Source organism: Falco punctatus (assembly GCF_963210335.1).
Source record: "Falco punctatus genome assembly, chromosome: 18".
In the NCBI taxonomy this organism is placed as follows: Eukaryota; Metazoa; Chordata; class Aves; order Falconiformes; family Falconidae; genus Falco; species Falco punctatus.
In genome coordinates this window covers 2,154,634-2,181,720 of record NC_137598.1, presented here as the reverse complement: position 1 = coordinate 2,181,720, position 27,087 = coordinate 2,154,634, and the positions used below count along the sequence as shown (strand labels likewise).

The 27,087-nt window shown below is 60.1% G+C and overlaps 2 protein-coding genes across 7 annotated transcripts; both read right to left on the bottom strand.

Moving 5' to 3' along the window:
- Positions 1 to 462: 462 nt before the first annotated feature.
- ETV3 (ETS variant transcription factor 3) lies at positions 463 to 12,731 on the bottom strand. The gene is made up of 5 exons (XM_080368566.1): positions 12,519 to 12,731; positions 11,212 to 11,274; positions 9,994 to 10,231; positions 7,690 to 7,805; positions 463 to 5,182 (listed from the first exon to the last, which is right to left on the bottom strand). Exons 2-5 carry the CDS (start codon positions 11,255 to 11,257, stop codon positions 3,999 to 4,001), a joined length of 1,584 nt encoding a protein of 527 aa, XP_080224692.1. The 5' UTR covers positions 11,258 to 11,274; positions 12,519 to 12,731; the 3' UTR covers positions 463 to 3,998.
- A 6,430-nt stretch (positions 12,732 to 19,161) lies between these two features.
- LOC308055009 (SLAM family member 8-like) lies at positions 19,162 to 25,628 on the bottom strand. 6 transcript variants are annotated; one of them, XM_080368569.1, is made up of 8 exons: positions 24,877 to 25,628; positions 22,401 to 22,493; positions 21,671 to 22,012; positions 21,060 to 21,353; positions 20,812 to 20,931; positions 20,622 to 20,713; positions 19,916 to 20,023; positions 19,162 to 19,789 (listed from the first exon to the last, which is right to left on the bottom strand). In XM_080368569.1, exons 1-8 carry the CDS (start codon positions 24,947 to 24,949, stop codon positions 19,745 to 19,747), a joined length of 1,167 nt encoding a protein of 388 aa, XP_080224695.1. In that variant the 5' UTR covers positions 24,950 to 25,628; the 3' UTR covers positions 19,162 to 19,744. The 6 variants fall into 6 exon arrangements, 4 of the variants coding, with proteins under 4 accessions (XP_080224695.1, XP_080224693.1, XP_080224694.1 ...); XR_013924330.1 differs by having other exon boundaries at positions 20,633 to 20,713; positions 22,401 to 25,628; XR_013924331.1 differs by having other exon boundaries at positions 19,899 to 20,023; positions 20,633 to 20,713; positions 22,401 to 25,627.
- Between the last annotated feature and the right edge of the window lie 1,459 nt (positions 25,629 to 27,087).

Here is a 27,087-nt window from a genome sequence, read left to right as displayed (position 1 = left end):
GGGAAGAATCCCATGGGAATTTGGGGTGCGTTATCTTGGGAAGAATCCCACAGGAGTTTGGGATGCGTTACCTTTGGAAAAATCCCGCTAGAGTTTGGGATGCATTACCTTGGGAAAAAAACCATGGGAATTTGGGATGCGTTACCTTGGGAAGCATCCCACCGGGGTTTGGGATGCGTTACCTTGGGAAAAAAACCATGGGAATTTGGGATGCGTTACCTTGGGAAGCATCCCACCGGGGTTTGGGATGTGTTACCTTGGGAAAAACGCCACGGGGGTTTAGGATGCTGCGGTGGGGGCGGTGGGTCAGCTCCTCTCCAAAAATCCAGCCAAGAGCATCTTGATCCGCAGTGGATCCGGGGGCGGCCTTGGCTCTAGGAAAAACTTGGGTGACACTGGTCAAGCGGCATCACCCACCAGCCCCGGAGCGAAACCCCCCAAGGACCGAGCAACCAGCAGAACTGCTTATTTAAAAGGTTTATTTAACTTTTTAATTTGAGGTAAAATACTTTTTTTTTTTTCTTTTTTTTTCTTTCAACTTCCATAACAAAATACAGAGCTATCAGATACCCCTGGAAAAAAATATGTATATTATACATATATTTCTATAACATTACATCATATATATATAATATATATATGCAACCTTTTTTTTTTTTGAAGACTTTATAGAAAGTGGAACGTCTAAAGGCACTGCACAATGGAGTATTTTAAAGACTACTTTACATTGTTATGTACATATACACACACGTTCCATCCTGCTCTCCGTGGACAGACAGCTCGAGCTAACCATGTCCCCGCCGTACGTGTATGCATCCACAACTAATCCCTGCTGAATCGATTCTAGGAAAGTCAAAGAACATGCCTCAGGAAAAGTGATTCGTTGTTGGTTTTTTTTTTTTTTTAAAAAAAAAAAAAAAAATCAAAAAAAAACCAACCCCCCGCCCCCCCCCAAATAATCCTATCAGTAAATACTTTCTCCTTAAAAGCACTCTAAAAATTGATTTTCTTTTTTTAAGAAAAAAACAATCTGATTACGATTATTTCAAACCAAAACAAGAAACTCAGTGTTCTTAAACCCACCAGGATCCGTAAGACAAAAAAAAAAAAAAAAAAAAACAAACACCCCCCACCCCCCACACAAAAAAGTTACTTTAAAAACAAAACCATAATTATGGAATAAATAAAAACAAGGGACAACCGAGCAACGGGTGGAACCTCCCACAGGCGACGAGGGCGACGTGTTGGGCCGCTGAGGTTAATGCTTCTGGAGAGGGGCTCTTCCTCCTCATCCTCATCCTCCTCCTCCTCTCCCCTGGAATCGGGGACGGGACACGCCGGGGCTCGTTCCGACTCCGCAGCCGGTGAAGTTCTGCCAGGCTCGCTTGCCACCGCCGGGAGACGGTGGCCGATCCTCCCTGCCCCATCTGGAGCGGGATTTATTTATTTTATATATATGTATTTTTTTTTTTTTTCCTTTTTTTCCCCCCAAAATCCTGGCTGAATGCTGGTTGTCCGCTTAAAGTCTCTTTCCTACAGATTCTCTATGACTAAACAAAGCAAAAATGGTTTAAACATTAACATGCTCTTGATTAGTTAATACAGGTGGACGTTGAGATTTCACCCATTTAAACTTTACAAGTTTAAATATTTTGGCACATCGGAATATATATAATTTTTTTTTCGTGTGTGTTTTTTTTTTTTTTGTGGCGTTTTCTTATTTAAAATGTATTTATAAGCGCCCTCCTCCGAGGCTGCTGCTAAGTCTGGTCGGGAGGAGCCCCCCTGCCTCACACCAAGGTGACCCCCGGAGCCGGTGGGGGACGTGGGTGACGGTGGAAGGGGGGGGGCCCAGCCAGACCCCCGCCCTCCCAAAAAGCGAAGCCCATCACCCGCAGCCGGTCACTGGTCCGTTGTTGTCCTGAGAACCTGAGTCCTTTATCCCTGAACGCGGAGTTCCCGGTTTGCAGTGCAATGGCTATGAAGACAACACCCCCTCCCCTCCCCAGGCCCTCCCCCCCCCCCCCCCAACCGATTACAAACTTTTAAAGCCAAACAACAGTTCAACTTTTTTTTTTTTTTTTTTTTTTTGCCTTAAACGAAGGGCGAGAAGGGCAGCTTCCCCCCCCCACCTCTGCCCTGGCCCCCTCCCCAAACGGGAGCGGTGCCCGCGGGCTCCGGCACTTGGGCGCGAGGGGGGGTGACGATATGCATGACGGATGGGAAAGGCCTCGTGTTTCTAATTCCTGAGTTCACTCGCCGACACCCTCTCCGGGGCCGGATTGAGGGGTTCCTTCCCCCCTTTTTCCTCCACGCTCGGGCTCTGACCGTGGAGGTCAATCCAGGTGCCGGATCCGAGCTCGCCCAGGCAAGCGGCTCACAGCTCCCGCATCCCCCGGGTACCACGCACCAGCACCTCCTCTGGGCATCTCCCGAGCAGCCCCGGCTCTCTGCCTACGAACGTTGGCAAAGAATTTTGTGCTCGCACACGCGCTCCCTGCCCTCCTCCGACAGTTCCCGAGTCCTCGACTGAAGGAATCTGCCCGCGCACGCCTCTCGCCTACGATCGCGTGAATAATCAGCTGCTCTCCGGAGACGCGGCTCTATCCCCGTGGAGATCGGGTCTTTCCAAGCTCCTTTCAAGGAATCGGTTAGGGATTCGTCCCCCGCCGCGGTGGGAGACGAGCGCATTCCTCAACGGAATCCAGAGTTCTAAGTTAATCAGCCTAACGACAAACGCAGCTGCGTAGGGAAAGAGCAGATTTACAGCAAAAATACAGCGAGATTTACACTGCGAACCCTGCCTCGACCCAGCCTGCAGCGACGGAGCCGCCGAGCCGCAACCACCACCACCACCGCGCTTCTCCGGCACTTCTCCATCATCAGGCACAAGCCAAAAACCTCGGGAAAAACCCGACCTCGGCCAAACGCGTCCGGCTCTGGCTGCTCCCGTCCATAGAACCCTGCTCGCATAAAGTGTCCGCGTAGTTAAGGCATGAGTCAAAGTGATAGGGGAACCAAACAAAGGAAATCAGATTTAACAAAGCTCCTGTCATTCCTTCTCTATGAACTCACCACAAGCATTTCAGTGTTAATCTTCCAATCACTCCCAACTCCACCCAGACAATTAGGAAAAAAAAAAGAAAAAAAAAAAAAAGAAAAAAAAAACCTAGGGTACATTTTAATGCGTATATTAAAGGCATTAGGTTATTTTTTTTCTCACCCCGCTCCCTTCCCTGAAAGATTTTTTTTTTTTTTTTTTAAAATATTTTGCTCATGGCTTCTGCAGTATTTCAGAAAGGCGAAAGGGACGACTTAACATCTCCTGAAGCGCTTCCCTCCCCCCCACCCCCCCAGCCCCAAGATCCGCTTGCTGGGAACGCGCCTCCCTCTCCAGCAGCGTCCCACCTTGCTGGCGCACCGGTGATTTTCTGAGTTGTGTTTTTTTTCCGCAACCTTCCCCGCTCCACAGACAGTGCAATAATTCCTCGTCCCGTCCCCCTGATTCCTCCCCCCCCCCTCAAAAAAAAAAAAATACAGACGGCTCCCGAGGCTGATGCACAGCACATCTCGAACGGGCAGGAAATCCTCTCCCACCATCGCACCAGGCTCCGTGTATATATATATATATATATATAAAAAAAGGGAACTAGATGAATTCAGAGATTCCTGCTTCTATAAATACTAGAGCGCATAGAAAATAGACCATGTCTGGAGTTCCTCCGTCCCGGTGGAGGCCTCAACCCCGCTGGAGTTCGTGCAAGGTGTGAAGCTTGCGCACAAGGGCGGCCGGCTTCCCTCGCCTCTCCTAATCGGAGCAAGACAACCGCGTCTCACCTGCAATTCAACAAGGAAAACAAAGAACACAAACCCCCTAGTTTCTAGAATTACCAAACCAGGCTAGCCCCAGCCCCCCGCCCGCCCCCCACGCTCTGCAACCTTGCTACATAAATACACGGATGTTTGCAGCGCAGACGGACCGCAAGGCTCCCCCGGCCTTAGGTGTCGGAGGCAGCCGTGGCCGTCACGGCCTTGGGAGCCGCCGCGAGGTGCGGGCTGCCCAGCGCCCCGTTCCAGTGGACTCGGCCGTTCTGACGCTCCTCGGGGATGTCCGCTTGCCGGTCACCGTTCCAGCGGCGCTTGAGACGCAGCTTTGGAGGCATCAGGGCGTCCTCTCTCTTCTCCTGCGCCCCTGATTCTCCGGCAGGCTCCCGGGATGACTTCTCCCCGCTGCTCTCCCCTTGCTCCTGGGGTTCTTCAGCCGAGAAGCCGGCCTGGGTGGGTGCCGGGGGGGCTGGGTGCCACGACGGGGCAGCTGGTCTGGCAAACACAGGTGCTTTCTCTTCTTCCAGGCTGGCTGCCACGCTGGAACCTTCCTCTCGCTCGGTTTTGTCTTTTCCTTTCACCGCTGGCTCTTCACACTCTGCCTCCTTGTCCATCGCGGGCTCCACCTTGACCCTGGGAGGAGGGGTGGCCAGCTGGGGGACCGCCGGCTCCTCGGCGCTTTCCAGTCTCTCCCTGTTTTTGCGCCCCACGGGGGGAGGCTGTAGCTTGATGGGGAACTGGGGCTGCTCCTCCAGGGGCATTTGGCACTGTAGTGGTGGCACCATGAGCGGATAGCGGGGGAAAGTCCGCGGACTCAGGTGGTAGTTGAAGACGGAGCAAGCTTGTGAATGCAGGTAGTGTTTCATTTCTTCAGGGTTAAAAGAAAAGCAGCTGCTACCTGTGAAGGGGCTGAGGCCCGGAGAGGGGCTGTAGGAGAAAATGGTTGGAGTCAGGGACAAGGCAGGAGAGATCGGGACGTTTAGGACCCCGCCACGCCCTGGCAGGGGGGACACGGCGAAGGGGCTGTGAGGATCCGGGTACATCCCGGGCCTGGTGAAGAGAGGGAGCATAATATCGGGCTTGCGCTTCTGGTGGTTGACGCTACCGGCGCCCACCGCGTTGCGCGAGGCCATGAGATCCACGCCACGGCGCCAATCCGAGGAGCCGTCCTCCAGCTCCGGCATGTCTGGCTTCCTCTCGCCACCGTCACCCAACGCTTCAGGGTTGGATGGGACCAGGGACGCACTGGAGAAACGGCTGGGCTGGGCATCTTCGGTGGGAGAGTGGCTGTCCAGCGGTGGGAAATGGAAGCGGGATGAAGCTGTGGGGACCGGGGGAGCGCTCTGCGGCACAACACCTGGGACAGGGAAGGGGGGGAATAAAGAAAAAAAAAAAAAGGTAGGGGAGAGAGTTAAAGAGCGCAGTCGCCAAGGGAGTTAAAACACAGGTAAAGAGCTGCTTTTCGGGCTGTGCCCGCGGGCGTTTGGAAGACTAACACAAAAATACCGTGCGTGCGTGCGCCATCAACAACGCAGCCGCTGCCGAGCTGGGAGCTGCCTTCCCCATCTGCTCCCTTCCCCTGCACGGCTCCCGTCTCCTCTGCCCACCTCCACACCTCGCCCCAACCGAGGTTTTGTCACCCTCCAAGGCCACTGAAGCAACTTCCACTTTCAGCCGCCCTCCTCTGACCTCCTCGCTCCGGTTTAACCAGAAAACGTCTCCACGCGGGTGCGTGAGGAGCACAGTTAAGCAATCGCGCTCCAACGCCACCGGCAGAAGCGCTGCTGGTTAAACCTCAAGCTCTCGGGGCTGACTGAAAGTCACCAATTTGTGCTTTGCTGGGAAGAAGTCTGCTCTCCACCACTCCTGCCAGCAACGCTGCCAGCTCTCCCTGGCTCCTCTTCCACCGCCGTGCCTACGGAGGCGCCTGGCTACGACTTACTCGTGCCGTAACGAGCCATATTGAGGCAAATCCTTCCACCTGCTCCCTCACCTCCCCAGCGCACCCGTTGACTCTCCCTTCCCTTCAAAACCCCGCCACCGAGAGCCGGGAGAAGAAACTTGATTCCAGTGCCCCAAACAGGTTTGATATCCCAACCCCCATCCCAGCCAGAAGGAAAGAAAACAGGTTGTAATTAGACAAGTGCATTCCAGTTCTCCAAACTTCTTTTTTTAAATGCATGCCCCAGAGATAGGAGGGAGTGGCTGCAAACAGGGAAAAGGAACAGCAGTGAGCAATATTGAGCTGGAACTGCCCAGACTCGTTGCTGCAAGTAATTATAGATTTGCAGCGCAGCTTCGTACTACATCTTACACCCCCATGCTTTGGCTAAGGACTCCTGAAGAACACACTGCCTTCTCCTCGCTGCCGTAAAGGCAGCGTGTCCCCCACAGGTGAAGCAGAACGCCTTTATGAATTATTTCCATTCTCCCAGCCCCGTTTGGCTTAGAAGACAATGCCTTGAAACGAAGCTGGGACTCTCCAGGGAGCAGGGTGGGATGCAGGTCGCTTCAACTGCCAAGATCAACGAGCAATCACCACCGTACGTAGGCACTGGCTACACCAGCACCGGTGAGAAATACTCTTGCCCACATGTAAGTTGTTTTTCTCAGCCGCCGGGGTTTCGGAGTCAACATTCAAGCCCCATTTTCTTCCCCTGCTCTCTCCCTGCTAGACAAATCTTCAAGACTCCCCCTGGGGCGCTCTTCACGAGGTGAGAACTAAGCGCACAGTGCTGGGAGAAAGGCTGGTTCAGGCGCCTCTGCGCTCTGCAGCAAAGAAAGTGTGACTTTGCAGTCTCAGGCCTCGCTGTAATGACTTCCAGAAGGTGGTGGTTGAGTTTTTTGGGTTTGTTTTTTTTTGTTTGGTTTTTTTTTTTTTTTTTTGATGGACTCGATGGCCACTCGTTTCCCTGACTGCCTGGTGGCTGTGCAGTTACAGAGGCAATCACCCCAGCTGTAGAAATCTAGCTATAGGGGGGTGACGGGACTTGACTCCACCAAAAAGCATCTTGCAAACAAAGACCCTCTTCCAGAGAAACCACAGCAGTACTGCTGACTCTGGGACAAACCCAGAGCGAACTCCTGCTACTACTCCTGGCAAGAGACTCAAAGGCCTTTTTGGATGAAAAGGGAACAATTAACGCTCCGTTCCCAAACTCTCTTTCGTTATCCTGAATGTCAGCAGGCTGCTCTGCCGCAGGGAGGCTCGAGAAATACCTGTGATTTTAGTCAAACTCAGCTGAGTTACTGCTCTTCCTCTGGAAACTGCGCTCGCTATTACGTTCCTCTCAACTCTACGTAGAATTTGGTTAAGAAAAAAATTTCCTTTTGATTGAAAAGGAGCAAACCCAAAGCAAACAAGTGGCTTTCACAGAAGCAAGGAGGAGAGCAAACTGCTGTTCAGCCGTGAACTTTCCGACAGCGCCCGCCCGCATGCCTCGCCGTGCACCTCTAAGCTCCTTGTCAAGAAGGGTCACATTTATATGGCACCATAAACTTACGTTAGGAGCATGTGAGTGAGGCAAGGTCCCTGCAACAGAGCTAAAACCCTCTTAGCCCAAGGACAGCCACGACAGCGAGCAAAGCAAACCTGCAACACCCATAAAGGCAGGCGAGCGAGCTCGAAGAGGAAACCAAAATGCCTCTAGTCTCCCCCCTCCCCGCCAAAGCCAACCACAGCTGCGTCTGTGACAAACCCGAGGGAAAGAGAGCCCCAAGATAAGGCTTTATCAAGGTCCAGGCATTCCCACCACAACAGCACTGATTGCCCTGGCGGAGATGACTGATAAGGGGTCTGCAGGGGCTGTTCCACACGCCAGGAGCCCCGCCAGTTAAAAGCAGCAGCCCCCCCTCCCCACTCACCATTAGGCCGAATGTTAATGAACGGGTAGTTGGGCATCACCAGCTTGTTGAAGTTGAACTTGTAGGTAAACCTTTTGCCTTTTGTCTTGTGGAGAATCCTCTTGTTGTAATAGTATCTATTAATAAGTTAAAAGAGATCGATCAAAGCGCGCGGTGGCTTAAGGGCCCCGTTTCCTTTAGGGCCATCAACGTCCACCCCTGACGTATCTACAAAAATGAAGTCACCCCGAGAATTTACGTTATTGATGCAAGAAATGATTAGTTGAGAGGGAAGTTTCCAAACGACACGCACTCCCCTTTTACAGCCCGTTCTTTAGCAGGAGGTTTCAAACCTACAGGTCACTGTGTCCCTTAGAACATGTGGGAAAAGGTGAGATCCTGAAAAGAAGCGAAAACTGAACAACAGGCCAAGCCTGTACGTGCTGGTTCTCACCCCTGTCCAAACTGGGACCAGTGCCACGGGCTGGGGGGTCTCGTACAAGCATCCCACACGGCGCTGGCACGACATCCCTATTCCCATCTGCAAAGTGCCCCGCAGCCAGCGAAACAGGCGGTTGCTCCACGTGGGCTGCGACTGCCGCGGGAACGTTACGGGACCCAGAACGGGAAGGGAACGTTCAGCTGAACCTGTGCTAAGAGACAGAACCCGCAAGAGGGGAATGTGCGCCTGGGCTGGGGCAGAACAAAACCCAGGGCAGCGGCAGAGCCGAGTGAAAAAAGACCAAATTACCCAGATGAGCTCAGATTTGGGTTTTATTTCTGCCAGTTTCAGGGCTCAGGGTATTGTAACAGCGTACCGGGTATCAGGCTGGAAATGGGGAGAGCTGGTTTCTGCTGCTCTCGTGCCTGTGAGCAAATTGCTTTCCTTTTGTTCACCCATTTGCACCTTGGGATTCAAAATGATCGGGGGCTGCAGAGGGCAGGCACTGGGAGCCAGCCCCCCGCCCCTTCCTCACCTTCACAGCACCAAACCGAGGCAGGAGGACTCTGCCACAGAGACAGCGGGTATAATCCCCACCGCAGCCTCCTCCCCGCTTACACCACCACTGTTTGTCCTCAGCCTCCTAACCGCTGGTGTCCAAACAAAGGTGTAACGCGTGGATCATCGCCACCATTCTCTGTCCTTAGGGGGTAGATCAAGGCAGGGTGCCTGTTGCCACAGCGCACACCAAACAAAGCAGCGCCCGCTCCGAGCAGGAGGAGGGAAGGAGCCACAGGTCCCCAGCTGGGGTGGCTGCTGCTACCTGCAGTGCCCTTGTCCCATTGCTGTCACACTGGGCATCGAGATGCCAAGACGTGATCCGTGTCGGCAGGTGGAGGCTATTTTCCACTCCCATGTACCAATTACAGCCCCGGTGCCATTCAATTTATTGTTTCCTTCCTGTTCCAGTACAAGACTCTCATGTTTGCTGCCTTGTTTGTCTTTGTCAGCTCCACCCAGGAGGTATCACAGGGCGTAAGGCAGCGAAGTCCATGTTACAGACTGATAATGCCAGAACCTGTCAGGAACCCAGCCGCTCTTGCAGGTGACAGGCTTGAAATGCTGAAATATTCGGAGGGTCATGCTAGTTTTCCACCGTCTAACTTCAAAATATACAGCAATAACAGGGGAAAAAAACCCCAACCACCTAAGGAAGGGTCTAAACAGAGGGCAAAGTCGTACTGGAGGCTTTGGAGTTACAAAGTGCAAAGTGAGGAACGCTCAGCCCCTGTCTCACGCAAGGGGACAGAGGGTGTCCTTAAGATTACCCAAATTCCTGTCCTCCGGGCTTGGGAAAGACCCAGTCCAGGCCCTCGCCTTCAGACCAGTGCCGAACTTTGATTTGCCCAGATTTAGCGCTAGAGACTGGTACAAATTCTGTTAGAAAGGGGAGCTGCTTTCTCTGAAACGGTACCCTTGATGGTGTGATAATAGAGTAACACCTCTGGTTTCCTCCCACACCTTCATTGCTCAAGCCAGCAGCGGCAATGGAAGCTGAGAAAAGAGGCAGAAGAGCTCCCCGGAAGGAAGCCATTCTGATAATGACAACCTGAACCAGGGTGCAAATTTACACCGGGGTGCAGAACAGGGCACGGTGAACCAGGGACTCCCTCCTCTGTCTTTCTCATCACACCCAGGTACAGTCAGACCTACCTGAACAATGTGGCACCCCAGAACTCAAAATCAAGACACAAACCTCCCAGAACTGCAGGTGCCACCGAATCAGGGACCGAATATCTACAACCAGTTGCCCAAAAGAGGCAGGGAAGGATGGAAGGAGGGCTCGTTACCAGCTCCTCGCCTACGTGGGAGCTTCTGCTCACCTGAGCGCCCGGCTCAGCTTGTCGTAGTTCATCTGGGGTTTGCATTTTCTCCTGCCCCACAGTCGGGCCACCTCGTCAGGGTCCTTGATGACAAACTCCCCGTACTCGCCCTGCTGCCAGGCGATGACATGGCGGAACTCCTCCTTCTGCAGCAGCTCCAGGATGAAATGCCATAACTGGATCTGCCGGGAGCCGGGGCTGGACTCAGTCTTGTAAGCCCACTCTGGGAAATGATAACCTTGGAAAGGGCCAAAAAAAGCAAAAGTCACTCAGACAGCAACAGGAGCTCACAGCTGCCAAGCTCTGCTGACTATTTATCATGTTTTCGCCAGGGTGAGACCACAGAGCATCGCTGGGGGCTGTAATTCTACTAAACGTTCAAGGTGGAAGCAGAGAAACCCGGCTCTCCTACTCTAGCTGCTCATTTTCTGATTCCTTTTAGCCCCCTCTCCCCGGAGGGGAATTAAACCACCACAAAAAAACCCCAAAACATTAAAACTGAAAAGGACATAAACGTAAGCAGCAGCAGAAAGGAGCTCAGCAGCTTTAGGCAGCGTACAATTTGGACTCCAGGCAGCTAAAATAAGGCAAATCATCCAGATTTGAGCATTTGGTGCGCTGATGTTGGGGGGCGAGGGCAGACAGCTCTCAGCTCCCCTTTATTTCAAGCCACGGCAGCCCGCTCCAGATTCAACTGTGCCGGCAGATGTTTCTGAGCGACTGCCAAGTTCAGCTTTCTCAGAATAGTTTCCCAGCACAACTACTAACACGAGGGGTTTGGGTGGTTTTTTTTTTTTCCTTTTCTCGCCCCCCCCCCCCCCCCCCCCCCCCCCCAAATCATCGTGGCTACAATTTCAGGCTCCAGCAGCGTGGAAGAAGTCGCATCACGCTCCAACGCCACCCACACCGCTATCGCAGGCTGCAACGGAGACAAAACCAGGCACGAGCTGTACCAGAGCAGAGGGGATCCGCCTCAGGGACCCCAAATCCTTACGGAGAAAACATATCCGGGAAGATTTATTTGCATATTAAACCTGGCGCTCTTAAAAACTTGCCGACAGCCCATCGAGCAAACATCTGACCGATCCTCACTCACACACGGCTTTTTGCCCACATAAGAGAGCTTTTGGGAGAGGTGGAATTAATCCCTCCTGAGCTCCTTTATCCTGGGAAAAGAATTTGTAACAGCTGAACAACTCAGCCTTTAGACTTCCTTACCTCCTCCTCCTTCTGGCTTATCCACAATGCTGCAGCCTGCTTTCATTTTCTCCCTCCTGCTGACTGGGAAACAGAAGGAAATCGGCATCAGCGACATCCACACGCCATTATCGCGGGCAGCGCTTGGAATCGCTCTGGAAAAACCACCTCCAGCTGTAACCCTGCCCGGGGTCTCCCCGATGGGATTCAGCCCGGTGCATCTTTCCAAAGAGCCGGTGGTTTAATCCCCGTTTCCCTCCTGCTCGGGGAACGAAACGCCGCACGGCGGGGCCGTCAGACAGACAAAACAAGCCAAACACAGTTTGTCTTCTGTTACTAGACGGGCTCCGCTGCCAAAATACACAAGCTGCTGAGCTCGCCCAGATGTACCAGCGAGGGGAAAAAAAAAAAGGGGGGGGGGGGGGGGGGATAAAATCCCAGCTCCTGATCCCCGCTGGAGACGGCACATCTGATTCCAATCGCTTTAGGTGAGCTGGGCTGGAAGCGCGACCTGCCAGCGCTTTGGAAATCAAGGGTTGCACCGCCACCAAAAAAAAAAAAAAAAAAGAAAAAAAAAAAAAGGGTAAAATGGGCACCGGGGAGTAACAGCAGCACCGGGCGCCGGCTGCGGGCAGCCCCCCCGGCCCGGCAGGCTGCCGAGCCCCCCGGAGGCACCGTCCCCGCTCGGTCCCCGCCGGGTTTCGCTGCTTTGAAATGTTCAAAGTATGTAAATGGCTGCCAGGAGGAGCCGAGGCGCCGCGGCGGCGGCCGGGCCCGGGCTCCGGGCTCCCGTTACAGCCCCGCCGCCCCCTCCCGCCGGCCTGCCCCAGCCTGCCCGCCCGCCGCGCCGCTCCCTCCCCTGCCCCGGGCGGGGCAGCCACGGCCCCGCCGCCCCCCCGCCACGGGCCCGGCCCGCCGCCTCCCCAACACCGTAACCCGCCCCCCCCTCCCCGGGAACCGTGCGCCCCCCCCCCCTCCCGCTCCCACGCACCCGGTTACCGGGGGGCTCCCCCGCCACGGCTCCCCGTAGCACTCCCGCAGCCCCCCGAGCGCCCCCCGGTAACCGGGGGCTGCCCGTTCGCCCCCGCTCTCCCCCCCCCGCAGCATCGCCCCCAAAGGCCTCCGGGCACCGGGCCCGCCGCGGCCTTCACCTCCTGGTTCCCGGCGGCACCCCCCGCCGCCGCCACCCCCCGTCCGGTAACCGCCCCCCTCCTCGCCGCGGCCCCGCCGGCAGCCGCTCCCCCGGGCCCCAGCGCCCGGGGCGGCCCCGCCGGAGGCCGGGGGGCGGCGGTGGCGGCGGCTCGGCCGCGCCCGGCACCGGGACCCACCTGCGGGGGCGGCGCGGGCCGGGCCGGGTCCGGCGGGTGACGCGGGGGCGGGGGGGCGGCGGAGCGCGCCCGGGCCGCGGTGCCGATGCGGGGTACGCGCCGCTCGCCTCGCTGCTGCCGCCGCCGCCGCCGCTGCCTCCCCCGCACGGCCGCCGGAACCGGAACCGCCGCCACCGCCCACACACTTCCGGGCACGCTCCGACCCGCTTCCGCTTCCGGCCGCGGGCGGCGGGCGCGCGCACGCACGGCCCCGCCCCGCGCTGCGACGGGGGGGCGGGGGGGGGGGGCGGCCGTGTGGAGGTGGGCGGTGTGCGGGGGTCCAGCTGTAAGAGACTCCCATAGGGGGATCCAGCTGTGCGGGGACCCCACTATATGGAGATCCAGCTGTGCAGGGATCCAGCTGTGCAGGGATCCAGCTGTGCGGGGATCTAGCTGTGCGGGGATCCAGCTGTGCGGGGATCTAGCTGTGCGGGGACACCACTATATGGAGATCCAGCTGTGCAGGGATCCAGCTGTGCGGGGACCCCACTATATGGGGATGCAGCTGTGTGTGGATCCAGCTGTGCGGGGATCCGGCTGTGCGGGAGCGCTGCTATAGGGGGATGCAGCTGTGCAGGGATCCAGCTGTGTGGTGATCCAGCTGTGCGGGAATCCAGCTGTGCAGGGTCCAGATGTGAGGGAATCCCACTATATGGGGATCCAGCTGTGCAGGGATCTGGCTGTGTAAGGATCCGGCTGTGCAGGAGCCACACTATATGGGGATCCAGCTGTGCAGGGACCCCACTATATGGGCATCCAGCTGTGTGGGGATCAAGCTGTGCAGGAACCCTGCTATACGGGGATCCAGCTGTGCAGGGATCCAGCTGTGTGGGGATCCAGCAGCTGGACCTTGCTGTCTGGCGATCTGGCTGTGTGTGGGGTCCTCTATGTGGGGATCCAGCTGCGCAGGGACCCCACTATATGAGCATCCAGTTGTGCAGAGATCCAGCTGTGCTCACCCTGACTATATGGGGATCCAGCTGTGCAGGGATCCAGCTGTGCAGGGATCCAGCTGTGCAGGGTCCTGCTATCTCAGGGCCCAGCTGTGCAGGGATCCAGCTGTGGAGGGATCCAGCTGTGTGGGGTCCAGCCCTATAGGACCCCGGCCATATGGGGATGGGGCTGTATGGGGGGACCCGGCTGTGGGCCCCCACACTTGGGGTGGGGGTGGCCCATGACCAGCCCCTGACGTGCTGCATGGAGCCGTGGGTGCTGCCCCCCTCCATGGGTGCTGCCCCCCTCCATGGGTGCTGCCCCCCCCTCCATTGGTGCTCCCCCACCCCCCATGGGTGCTGCCCCCCCACTCTGCCCTTGCTGCAGCTCCCGGGGGGGACGTTTTGGCTGGGCCCCCACCCCAGTGCCAGCCCCAGCCCTGAGCATCACCCCCTGTCCCCCCCCCTCCCCGGCTTTGCCACACACAAATGGCTCCACCCCGCGCCCCACCTAGACCCGCCCCCCATAGCTGGGAGGGCAGCCCAGGCCCCCCTCCCCAAGCTGCAGACCCCCTCCATCCCTGGGTGCCCGGGGGGGGGGTTGGCCCCCATAAATCCACCCACACCTCGCTTTCACTCACCTTTACTGGAGTCACCAGTGAGCCAAGGGGGGTGGGGTTGGACCCCCACTCCAGCCTGACCCCACCACCCCTGCTCATTGCCAGGGGGGCTCGGTGGTCCCTGTCCTGCTCCAGGACAACGTGGGGACACTCGGTGTGGGGACAGAGCTGGGGGGGTGGGATGAGGATGGAGCCCCCCAGGTCCTGGCAGGGACACATGGCACTCACCGGCGGTGGGGGGCTACGTGGGGGGCTCGGTGCCTTCCTGCAGCTGGCTGTAGATGGTGGGGGGTGGTCTCGCTGCTTAGGGGGGGCAGAAAACAGGGGGACACCCCCCCCAAGCCAGCAGTGACAGTCATGACCCCTCCCCAGCCAGGACAAGCCCCCAGGGATATGGTGGCCCTGGGAAGTGCCCCTCAATGTCCCCCCCTGGCACCCCACACCCTGTATTCAGAGTGATGCCGGGAGCTGCTGCTGGGGTGGGGGGGCTGGGGAAGGGGCTGCAGCCCCCAGCTCGGGGGGCTGTGGGGGCATGGAGGGACCCTCAGCCACAGCGCTTCGGGGGGGGGGGGCTGGGAGCTGGAGCCTGGGTCTGGCACGAGCCAAATTCAGCCCCAGCATCACCGCGCAACAGGCCAGGAGCCGAATCTGGCCCCAGCATCACCATGGAATGGGCCAGGAGCCGAATTCAGACCTGGCATCACCGTGCAACGGGCCAGGAGCCGAATTCGGTGCCAGCATCACCGTGCAACAGGCCAGGAGCTGAATTTGGACCCGGCATCACCATGGAATGGGCCAGGAGCCGAATTCAGATCTGGCATCACCGTGCAATGGGCCAGGAGCCGAATTCAGCGCCAGCCTCTCATCCTCACCCACACATCCATCGGTGTCCAGCGGGGATCTCCTCTGGATCCCGGTGACCGTGGCTCCTCCAGCAGAGCATCCTCGCCAGAGGGGGAGGAGAAGGTGGCTGCGGGGAGAGGAGCAGGCGGCGGTGAGCTGGGGGGTGTCGGAGGGAGCCGGGATGCAGGGAATGGGGGGATGGAGCTGTCCTGGTCCAGGCAGGCAGAGCCACTGCGAAGGAAAAAGCCGGTGCTGGGCAGCACCCACTTGCCCCGGCTCCTTTCTTCCTCTTCTTCTTCCTCTTCTTCCCCTCCCCAGCCAGACGGAGCCGAGCAGGGCTCCCATTCCCCCTCTGCACCACGCATCTGTGGGGACAAGCCATGGTGGGTGCCAGGACGCCGCTGGGTGGCCGGATCTCGGGGCCGGGGGGGGGGTTTACCCTGCGGGGGGCACAGGGTGCCCAGTGGGACGGAGACGTGCTGCTCCTCGAGGGGGGTTCGGACCACGCAGGTGTAGGTGGAGTTGAGGGTGCTGGTGGGCATGGGCAGGCACAGCGTCTGGTGGTCCTGGCAGAGCTGTCCCCACGGTGTCCCAAGGGAGCCGCTGAGCTGCCAGGGAACCTCAGCACTGCTGTCAGCCGGCGCTCAGCACCACAGGCTGATGTCGCACCGTTGGGCGCTGATGGAGAGCTGCTGGCGCTGGATCTTTGGCACCGGCAACGTGTAAGGTGCAAAGGCAGTCACAGGACCCAGCCTAGCAGGGGACACCCCGAGGACACCCTGGGGACACCCTGGGGACACCCTGGGCCCCCAGGGAAGATGGGCTGGGCTGGAGGGGCAGCGAGAGGGCACGGGAAGGGGAAGCACGGAGGGGGGTGGGTCACAATTAGTCATAAATCCAGGAAAATCCACATGACAGATGCTCAGCAGCCAGAGCAATTTCTCTTCCCCTTTCCTGGGTGTCTGATAGCTGCGGGGGCAGGAGGGTTTTATCACCTCCTGCGGACTGGTCCCACTGGGGCCATCAACCCGTCGCATCGCCCGGTGATTTGCAACCACCCACCGCAGACGGAGAGGTTGAAGAACTGATCCTCCACCAGCGCCGGGTGCAGTGTGATCTGAGCCCCGCAGACTCCCCTGGTCCTTCACCGTCTTATTGGGGGGCAGAGCTGGGGACAGCACCACGGACCCCCCCAGGACGCCGTTCACCTGCCTGAGCAGGGCAGCCGCAGCTCTTGGGCAGGACAGGGGTGGTCTGGAGGATGGGGAGCCCCAGCAGACCCCCCTGTTCTTGCCTACAGCCCCCCATCCGAGGTACCCGTGGGCATCTGCCCACTGGTGCCTTAGTCATGAGAGCGTGGCATCCGCCTGAGATGATTCATTGAATCCTACACCCTTCACCTCCCCTGCCAGCATCCCCAGCGGCTGGGTACCACACGTGGGGTGGGGCTGGGGGGATGCTGGGTGCTCGTGGGGCCTTCCCAGCATTGTCCCGTGTTGTCCCAGTGTCACCCCATGCCGTGCATGAGTCATCCCCACGATGGGACCAGCCAGAGCTTCTCGGAGAGGATGGGGATGCTCTCCCCACCACGCCGGCGCTGGAGTGGGACTCAAAGCAGAGCAGGTTTGAGTTTAAACCTACAGAAAATGTCCCCAGGGGTCCCAGTGGGGACAGGGACCCTCCACCCAGGGCCATGGGCCAGCTCGGTGCTGAGCTTTTGGGGTGCAGCATCCTGGGGTGACAGCCAGATGCTCCCAGCACCAGAGCTGCCCACGACGGGGGACGCGGCTCTGAGATACCAAACGCTGCGAGAAGCCGGTGCAGGGGACAGAAGGACAGATGACCACATCCCCGCACCACAGGCCTCATCCTGCACCCTGGCTGTGAGCTTCCTGCGAGCTTCGGGGCTGACTCCAGCCTCTCCCCTGGCTCTCCACAGCCGCCTTGGTTTGCCAAGAGGAAGGCGAGGGGAACCCCATGGCCGGCAGCCAGCAAACCACACGCATCAGCACAGCATGGCCATGGGCACCCCCAAACCCCACTTTAGGGGATGTGCTCACAAAGGAGCGAGGTTGGGAGGGGGATTCATTCGTGTACCACAGCACCAGGGGCTGGCAGGGCGCCGCGCTCGGTGCAGCAGCCGTGCATGGTGATGGGGAGCGAGATGACGGTGCTGCCGCATCCCGGCTGTCCTGGAGCACCCAGCTGGTGGGTGGGTGGGTGGGTGGGTAACCCCCCGGTAGTACCCAGCCCTTGCCCACTCGCTGCACCCATCCAGCGTTTTCCAGGAGCCCCGATGGCCGCAGGATGCCAAACTCGCCGTCCCGAGGCAGCAGGAAGGCAGCCGTGATGTTGCAGCACAGCCGGAGCAGCCTGGGGCCAAGCTGCCCTCCGGCCTCCCTCTTCCTCCTCAGGGAAACACACAGGCAAACAAAGAAGGAAGGCGGCCCCTCCTCATCTTCCTCCTTACCTCACCAAAATTAATTTTCATTCATTTTCCCTTTCCCTTGGCTGGCTGGCCCAGCCGAGCGCACCCAGCAGCAGCCACGGGGCAGAAGAAAGAGCAAACAGCCCCAAGGTGCCGGCTCTGGGGTCCCCACCCTGGGGTCCCCACCCTGGGGTCCTCACCCCAGGGAGCAGAAACCTCTCAGGGGGTCAGTTTATACCGAGTAAAGTGAGGAGAGGAGGGTGAGCAACGCCCTGAGCGTTTCTCCCATCGGCTGCAAGCCAGCAGCCCCCGCTCCCCCACCCAGATGCTGCTGGTACCCCGGAGCATCCTTTGCCGAGGGAAATCCTGTTCCCATCCCTAATATTTCACGGATTTTCTAAGCTCCCCCCCGCCCCCAGGTTTCATTTTGCAACTGGGATGCAAAAGCTGTGCCCCCCAGCTTTCTCCCACCGGTCGCTGAGAAACAGGGGTCACACAGAAACGGGGGTGACCAGCATCGGACCAGCCATGGTCCACCCCAGTGTGGCTGCTGCCCTCCCCTCACACCTACCTGCCACTGCCAGGAGCCAGAGCAGCAGCCAGGGGATACGGGTACATGGGGGCTGGGTGACATCCCTGTTGCTCTGACGCTGCTGAGCTCAACACCTTGATCCTGACACCTTGATCCTGACCCTACATACCGGCTCGGAGGGAGCGAATGTGCAAATCCACCCACCGAGAGCAACAGCACCTTCTGGGAGGAGCTGGCAACCAAGGGCACGGGGGGACCCCAAGTCCCAGCCGGTGCGGCATGGCCATGGCTTGGGGTCGGTGGGGTCCCTCCTGGGTTTGGGGCTGTCCCCAAAGCCCCTGGGCTGGTCCCCGCTGCCCAGCCCTTGTTTTTCCCCTGGAAATGGGGGCGATGAGCGTGGCGCACCGGCACAGCCCCAGGGCCCTGTCCCCGCTGTGGGGTCAAGCTGGGGTGGCTGCTCCTGTTGGGTGCTGGTTGGGGGCACAGTGTCCCGCATGTCCCTCGCACCCTGGGTGTGCTGTTCCTGGCACCCGGGATGTCCTGTCCCCTGCACCTGGGGTGTCCTGTCCCCTGCAAATGGGGTGTCCTGTCCCCTGCACCCAGGATGTCCTGTCCCCTGCACCTGGATGTCCCATCCCATGGAAACGGGATGTCCTGTCCCCTGGAAACGGGATGTCCTGTTCCCTGCAAATGGGATGTCCTGTCCCCTGCACCCAGGATGTCATGTCCCCCGCACCCAGGATGTCCTGTCCTCCATACCCAGGATGTCCCGACCCCTGGAAATGGGGTGTCCTGTCCCCTGCACATGGGATGTCCTGACCCCAGCTTCAAAGTTCTTTCCCACTGGGGGCTTGGCCAGTTTCTCCTTGCTAGCAGCAAAGCCTTTGCTTGAGAAGCTCTGGCTGAACCAGACCCCCCCACCCAGCACCAACAGGAGCCACGTCGAAGAGGAGCAAGGTCTCTGGGGACAGCCCAGCCTTGTCCCCACACTGGCTGTCACCCCTCGGGGCTCCCAGTGGGTCCTGGCTGTGATGGAGAATCAGGCTGTGAGACCCCCTGGGTTTTGGGGGGCACGTGGGGGGGGCGGGCTGGGGTTTCTCAGGGTGCAACCCCAAACCTGGCTGGTTTGCACGGCCCGGGGATGCTTTTAGTGCGACGGGTCCACGTGCAGATGCACGGAGTGAACCAGGCGTGCGGGCACGTGCCCGCCGGTGCCCACGCGTGCCCACACATGCCGTCAGCTCTCCCCTCTCATCTCACCAACATTTATTTTGCTCTTTTTACAACGGCGGGAGGTCTGGCCGAGCGAGGGGCCCCGTGACAGTAGGTGCTGGACACGGCAGGCAGTGAGACACCCCCTCTATGGGGTGGGGGTGGGGAACAGTGGGTGCTTCTCGGTGGAGCTGCGCAGGCAACGGTCCTTTCTGCATCCCTCTGTGGCCCCGGAGATGCCACCCAGGTTCGCTCCGGGGCTGGGGGGACACCCCGGTGTCCCCCCCCATGTCAATGTGGCAGCAGCGGAGCTGGTGGGCAGGTCCACCCCGCGTGGGCATCTCCCCACAGAGGGAGCATCCCTCATCCCAGAGCATCCCGGGGCATCTGGGGACAACGGAGGGGTCCCCCCAGCTTCGCCACCGTTGCCACCACTCGTTTTTGCCTCGGGCCGGGATCCCACTCCCCAAACAGTCTCGGGGGGGCATCAGACAAGGAGGTTGGAGAGAAACCGGAGGGTGGGGGGGAAGCGTCGGTCCGGCTGTCGCCCCGAGACGGTGCCTCCCATCCCCGGAGCCGAAAGGGGGGCTGGGGGGGTTGGATTTGGCACACAACGCACTTTACAGCCCTTCTGGGAAATCCCGATGCTCCGGCTCTGCGGGTGCCTGCGGGAGACAGGACCCCTTCAGCCTCAGCAGCGGGTGGAGGTTGGGGGGACCCCCCATGCAGACCCCCAGGGTGCTGGTCCCCTTTGGGGGCAGCCCCCCCCCGCACCTGAGGGCCTATGTCACCTCCTCGGCTGTGTCCTCTGGCGCCCGGCGGATCTGCTCGTAGACGGTGGTGACCGGTGCTTTCTGCGGGGGGCTCTGCTCCTGGTTATTTTCGGGGTGACCCAGGCCCTGCAGCAAAAATTGGGGGGGTGGTGAAGGACCCCCTGGCCCCGCTCCCCTCCCCAGCCCCAGGAAGCCCCCACAGGATGCTCTGCCCCAGCACAGAGCCCAGCTTGCACCCTTAGGTGTCCTGTGGGGCTGGGACCCCACTACAGCAGGGACCCCGGTGTGGCCAGGACCCCCACAGTGTGGCTGGGACCCTCAGTATGGCCATGGTCCCCAGTGTGGCCAGGACCCCTGGTGTGGCCCAGACCTCTGGTTTGGCTGGGACTCCCAGTGTTGCCATGAGCCCAGCGTGGCTGGGACCCCAGTGTTGCCAGGACCCCCAGTGTGGCTGTGACCCCAGTATGGCCATGGCCCCCAGTGTGGCCAGGACCCACCATGTGGCTGGGACCCCAGTATGGCCATGGCCCCCAGTGTGGCTAGGACCCACCGTGTGGCTGGGACCCCCGGTGTTGCCATGAGCCCAACGTGGCTGTGACCCCAGTGTGTCTGGGACCCCCAGTGTGGCTGGGACCCCAGTTTGTCTGTGACCCCTCAGCATGGCTGGGACCCCCCAGCACAGCCCTCCCTGGGCAGCAGCCCCCAGCCCCCCCGGGGGCCTCACCTGGTCATTACCTTCCGGGGGGCTCCGGCGCACGATCTCGGCGTACTGGGGGTCGGAGGGGCTCTCCTCGGCAGGCACCGTGGGGGTGGCAGCTGCAGGGGAATGGGGTGTCAGGGGGGGCCAGGAGACACCCCCCTCCCCGCTTAGCCCCCCCAAAGCCATGCCGGCGCTTAGGGGGGGCCTCACTTGCCTGGGTCTGCTGCCTTCTCGCTATTCATCCGCCAGCACCAGAAGGCCCCCCCCAAGCTCACCGCCAGCAGGATGAGGGTCAGGACGATGTACCCCGACTTCGAGAAGGACGTCTGTCCCCCTGGGAGGGCGGAGAGAGGCACTGAGCGGTGCCAAGACCTCCCCCCCCCCAAGGGCTGCCCCCCAGCCCCGTGCTGAGCCAGCTGGCTGGTGTGGGACGCCCGAGAACGGCTGGGGTGAGGGTCTCACCTCCGCTTTGGCAGATGGCTTGCAGGTCGAAGAGGACGACCTTCTGGTCGGCGGGGTTGCTGACGGTGCAGGCATAGGTGACGTTGGCGGCGGTGGGCGGCAGGGCCAGCCGGAGGGTGGTCCCATCGGGGGAGAGCTGGTGGCGGTCGGAGGTGGGGTCCCAGATGATGTTGTCCTTCTTCCAGGTGACGTTGACGGCACCTTTGCCGGCACCCTGGCACTGCAGCGTCAGGTTGCACCACTCCAGGGTGCTGGCCAGGAGCTGGCTGCGGGTCCGGGGGCTCGGCACCGACTCTGCGTCCGATGCGGGGCACGGATCAGCACGGCACGGCAGGGATTTCTCCACCCCACTCATCCCCACCGCCACGCTTGTCCCCAGCAGGGCGCGGCATGGCCACTCCAGGGACCCCTGGAGTGGCAGGATTTGGCCCTTTGCAGAGCTTGAGGGGCTGCAAGCACTGGGGTGCAAAGGGGTCTAACCTAACGCTGGTAAACCCCATCATCGCTCCGTGCCTCAGTTTCCCCACCGGGAAAGGGGTTACTGCTCGCTCTCAGGGCTTTCTATTTTTGCCCCCAGTGCCTCTGCTGAGCGCCAGCGTGCAGCCGCTCACCGTAGACAGAGAGGTTGAAGAACTGATCCTCCACCAGCGCCGGGTGCAGTTTGATCCGAGCCCCGTAGACCCCGCTGTCGCCCCGCTCCAGGGCCACGATCCTCAGCGCCGTCTGGTTGAACATCTCCAGCCGGTCCTTGAAGCGGTCCCTGGGGTCGGGGCGCTCGAAGCCCCCGGGGCCGAGCTCTGCCACTTGAATGGTGGCGCCGGCGCCGGCTGAAAAGCTCCACTCGATCTCCTTCACCGTCTTGTTGGGGGGCAGAGCCGGGGACAGCACCACGGACCCCCCCAGGACGCCGTTCACCTGCCGGAGCTGTGCCCTGGCTTGGCCGAAGAGGAGCTCTACAGACAAGGCAGAAAGTCACCAGGTGTGTGGGGACGAGATGGGGACGGTGGGGACAAGATGGAGAGAGCGAGGGAGAAGACGGGGAGAGCGTGGACAAGACGGGGACAGAAGGACCCTTCGGGGGGAAGAAGCAGCATCTCCCTGCCCTGACGGAGCCTCCTGGTCTCCTCTTCACCAGCTGGTCCCTCTCCAGGCTGGGGACGGGGATGTCCCCCCCACTAGAAGACCTCATATCCTGATGGAGCCACCTCCTGCTCCGACAGGGAGGGAAGGATGCCGGGCTTGGAGACTGGTTGCCAAAAAAAAATAATCAAGCATCTACTGGTTCAGATGCGGGCACCCATCTGAACGCTGCCGTCCCCGGGGCTGCGGCCGGGCTCTCACCAGAACATCGCTCCAGCAGGCTCTGGGAGGAGTTCCCAGCCAGCATCTGCAAAACCTCATTGTCCGCCTGAAAACGCACCTCGGCCAAGATGCCTACGAAAGATCGACAAGGGTTAAGGCGATGGGGGAGAGCGGGGATGGCTGGGGAGGGGGGGCCCTGGGGATGCTGGAGCAGCGGATGGAGCCACCTCCAAGGTGCAGGACCAGGGTGATGCCCGAAGGGATGGAGTTTGCTGCCTCCAGGCCAGGCAGCTCCCCCAGCCCCAGGGGAGACTCCAGCCCCTCCACCTAAGCCTCCACTCGGAATTTTTTTTTTTTTTTTTTTTGGCAGCATCGACAGCTCTCTGCAAAATCACGCCAGGAGCTGCTCGGCACCACCTCCCTCGCTCCTGGCAGCTCCCGCCTACCTACAAGCTGTCTCCTCTGCCGGCCCCGGCCCCCGCAGCCCCCCACGCCCCTCTGCCGTTGGGATAACAGCCTCCTCTTCCCCCAGCCCTGGTCCCACGCCAGGAGCGGGATGCCCAGCCTCCGGGATGGCGAGGGCGGGGCGAGCAGCTTTGCCCTCATCCCGGCTGGGATGTGTCCCCCACGACGGCCGAGTCCAGGGGTCCCGCATCACCTTGATGCACACCCCCCCTCGCCTCCCCTCCACTCCCCCCACCCGTAGGAGGCAGAAGCAGATGTGCCTGTATATTAAAGCAGCTTAAACACAGACATCTGAGTGTTTAGTTTATATAAAACCCTCCAGCAGCCCCACGTTACAAGCTGCCTCTTTGCTTTAGCAGAAGCGCTCCTCGTCGCTGGAGCTTTTGGTGCTCTGACCCTGCTTATCCCAGGCTCGATTCCTGTTCTTTCCAGCAAATCTTAAACCTCAAGGAATTTCTGACGCTTTCCTGGGTGACTGCAAAGTTTTTGGGGCCAAGTGAAGCCACCCCGGCTGTGGATACCGTAGCTGCAACGGCTCTCGCTGAGCCTAGAGGGAGGGTGCTGAGCCTGTGCATGCGAGTTGGGGATCAGTGGGGTGCTGAGGGAGAATCTGGGGGTCTCAAAGCACCGGATTTGGGGTCTGGGGGGTGACAGCCACCACCCCAAGTAGCAGAAAGGATCTGGGGGGGGGGGGCCCTGCAGAAGCTCATCGGGCTTCTTACGGAGAAGCTTGGGCAGATGCTCTTCCCCATCCCTCGCTGTGGAGGCTGGAAGTGCCCCCCGTTAGCTGTGCCCACCCCCCCACCCCCCCCCCAGCACTGCCCACCGTGTTTAACCCAGGGGCTGCCCACCCAGGGCACCGCAGCAGCATGGGCAGCGACACGAGCATCCTCCCTGCACCCCTCCCGGCGTTTTCCACCCTCCCATGGCACATCCGCGGCTCTCGGGGGGGGTCCCCGCCGGCCGCCCCCGCACTATTGTAAGAGTGGCTGGAGGAAATGACGGCTGGGAAAAGCCGACTGGTGCCAGGCCTCCGCCGAGCACTGCCGCCGCCTCGCCTCCCCGGCATCCTCCCGGCTCATCCTGTTTACCCCAGGATTCGGGGGACCCCAGTCCCAGCAGCCCTGACACCCCCCCCTGCCCCCCCCAGCAGCACCTGGAGGGTGATAAACACATTGATGCTCGATGCATCGCTGATGCCTTCAGCACCTGGATGTGCCCACCCCGGCTCTCCATCGGACCCCCAAAACCCGGAGCCACGGGGCTGCTTTCCCCCCACCCAGGGTTTATTCACCACCTTTTGCTCTTTCTCATCACTCCCCCCATCTCCACCACCCTGCTACGCTCTTATCAAATAATTTTGATCAAAGCGAGCAAGCTGGAAAACTCCGAAGCGTCGTCAACAGCCTATTTTCCATCTAGCTGGGTCAGATATTTGTCATCAGCGTGGCAGGGCTGGCACCTGGTGTCACCGCTCCCCTGCCTGCTGGCTGGCAACAGCCCGGCGAAGCTAATTAATCGTTAGGAAGATAACCCCCCCACCCCCCCGCCGCCGCTAATCTGCCCGTACTATTAGATGCTTTCTGTAGGAATCGGAGGTTTTATGGGAATTATTAAACGTGTGGATTAGCACGCTGGGAATTAAGGGGATTCCTCACTCCCGCTTTACGTAAGGAGCTGCTTCGCAGCTGGAGCTGGCACAACCCCCGGGGGGCTAAAAGGGCTCTGTGGGGTGACAGTGGCCCCCGACATAAGCTGAGTTAGGAGCGAGGGGACCCTCGCAGGGGGGCTGGAGCCGGGGTCCTCCCGGCTGCTTGGCCGCCGCCTCGTTACGAAACCTCTCATTAAGGCTGACCCGCTGAGCCAGCCTTCCAGAAAGCACCTCGGCTCGGAGGGGCAGCGGGGGTGGGCTGCAGTCAGCCCGCAGCAGGCAGGGAGAAGGCAAGGATGGGGTCGGCATCCCTGCCCGCATCCCACCCCGCTGCCAGCCCCCTGCCCGCGGGCTCCCGTGGGATGCGGGCTCAGGGGCAGCGGCCGCCCGCGGACTCACCTGGGCCGAGGCCGAGCAGTGCCAGGAGCAGCGAGGGCAGCCGGGCTTTGCTCCTGGCCAATTCCCCCTCCATTTCTCCTCCTCGGCTCTTCGTGTGGCTCAGTGGGCAGAGTCAGCAGCGGGAGAGACGGGGAGGAGCAAAGCCGCCTCTCGCTGCAACCCGTAGGAAGCCGTGCATCGCAGGGCACAGCCAGCTTATTAATTAGCTCGCCATAAATGATTAGGTGGCTGGGGGAAGCCTGCGGTACCCGCGCTATGAAGGATGCTAAACCAGCGTGGCGGGGGCTGCCGGTGACCCCCCGACCCTGCGGCATCCCTCGTCAGGCTGGTTCAGTGCCCGGATTAATGCCGGCAATGCCCGGCACAGCCCTGCCAGGGCTCCCGCTGGGATGACCAAGGGCTGGTGGAAACTGGGCATCCCAGTAGCAAGAGCACTTCTCTGGAGAAGTCCAAGCAGCAGGAGCATCCTGGAGCCGGGTGGTGGGAGCACCCCCAGCTCTGCTTCTAGCGGTGGGGGTGGGGGGGTGTATGGGGGTACCTGAGCACCCTTGGGGACACAAAACAGCACTGGAGGGGACGCCCCCGAGGGGATGCGAGGTCTTGGCTGAACCACAGGGGACACACCTGGGGGACCGATGTGCTGGCAGGGGCCGCTGGTGGTGCCAAGGCAGCCATGGCCCTGCCAAACTGTCCCCACGGGCTGCCCCCGGCCCTCACACACCGCTGCCTGCTCAGGGGGCTGCAGACCCCCCCCCCCAGCCCTCCCAGCCACGATTTAGCAGCCCTGAGCTGCTGCGGGGGCTGTGGCTGGGAGGAAGCACTTTCCATTAGCAGCACAGAAAGCTTATTTTTTATTTAAAACCTCCAGAAGCTCGAGGTTGAAAACAGGGAGGGGGGAAAGCTGCCTCCGCAGCAGGGCTGCTCTCTGCACCGGGACCGAGTGGAGCGGTGGGGACGGTGCTTACTGCTCCCCGCCTACAAGCAAAAATCATTAACCTGCACCCAAGGGACAATTAACTGCAGCTCTAATCTCGGGGTGCCTTCAAACAAAGATCCTTGACATGCTGGGGAAACTGAGGGAGGGACACAGGCTGCTTGTGGCCAGTGAATGCTCCAAAAATGCCCCTCGGGGTCCCCCCGAGGGGAGCGGACAGGCGAGCAGGGGCTGGACACGCTGCCCACTCTGCTAGTTCCTCCCACGTCTTGAGGGGAGAGGGGAAATGAAAATCACTGAGTTGAAATTTCCAGCTAACGGGGAAAACCGCCCGTCCCTTTGAGAGCCGAGGAAAAGAAGAACAAGATGGCTCGATGGCACGAAGGTCATCCAGACGGAGACGGGGCTCCATGGCAGGTGCTTGCCAGGAATGACACTGGCTCTTCTGCAAGGCAGGGGCTGCCTCCTGCCAAATCCTCCTGCCTGTGAACCGGTGACGAGGGGTTTGACAGGCTGGGACACCCCCAGCGAGGTGAAGCATCGCTGTGCCGGACATCCCCTGTGGTCCCCAAGTGATGGGGAGATGGGCAGCACCTCACCGGGGCTCGTCTGGCCGGGTGGGCTGAAGGCATCAGGCTCAGGACTTTGGGAGACAGCAGGTCCATTACTCCTCCAGTATTGCACCAGGAAAAGCTGCTGGCTCGGTCCCCTGTGGGAATGCCGGGGTGTCCACGGGGGCCAGGGGAAGGACACAGGGTCAGTCCCAAGGCTGTCATTCCTATTGGCACGTGCTGCTGCCAGAGCTGGGATCATCCAGCTGTGGAATGGGACGCGGTTCTTGGCAGAGCCCACGGCATCGGGAGCGGGGCAGCGCCGATGCAAAGCGGAGAGTGTCAGCAAAGGTGGGCACGGCGGCTGGAGCCATCGCCACGTCACTCTTCATCAGGGACGGTGCTGCGGAGGGACTGGGGACAAACTCCAGCGTGGCACTGGCATGTGCTGCCAGGAGCACCACCGCAGCCACGCCGGACACTGTCCCCTGTGACTGGGGAAGGGACCCAGAGAGGGGATGCCCGGCTGCCAACACAGCCCTTTGTGGGGCAGGGGGAGCTCCTGGGTGCCCGGAGATACCAGGAGACCCCCAAAGCCCTTCACCCTCCCCTTTGATCCCTCTCCTCCGCTCCAGCACACCCTGGCCAGCTCTACAGATCGGCTCCTTTCCTCCAGGAGATGCTGAGCCCTGCGGGTAAGGGTGCTGTGTGGGGAGCCAGGCTGCA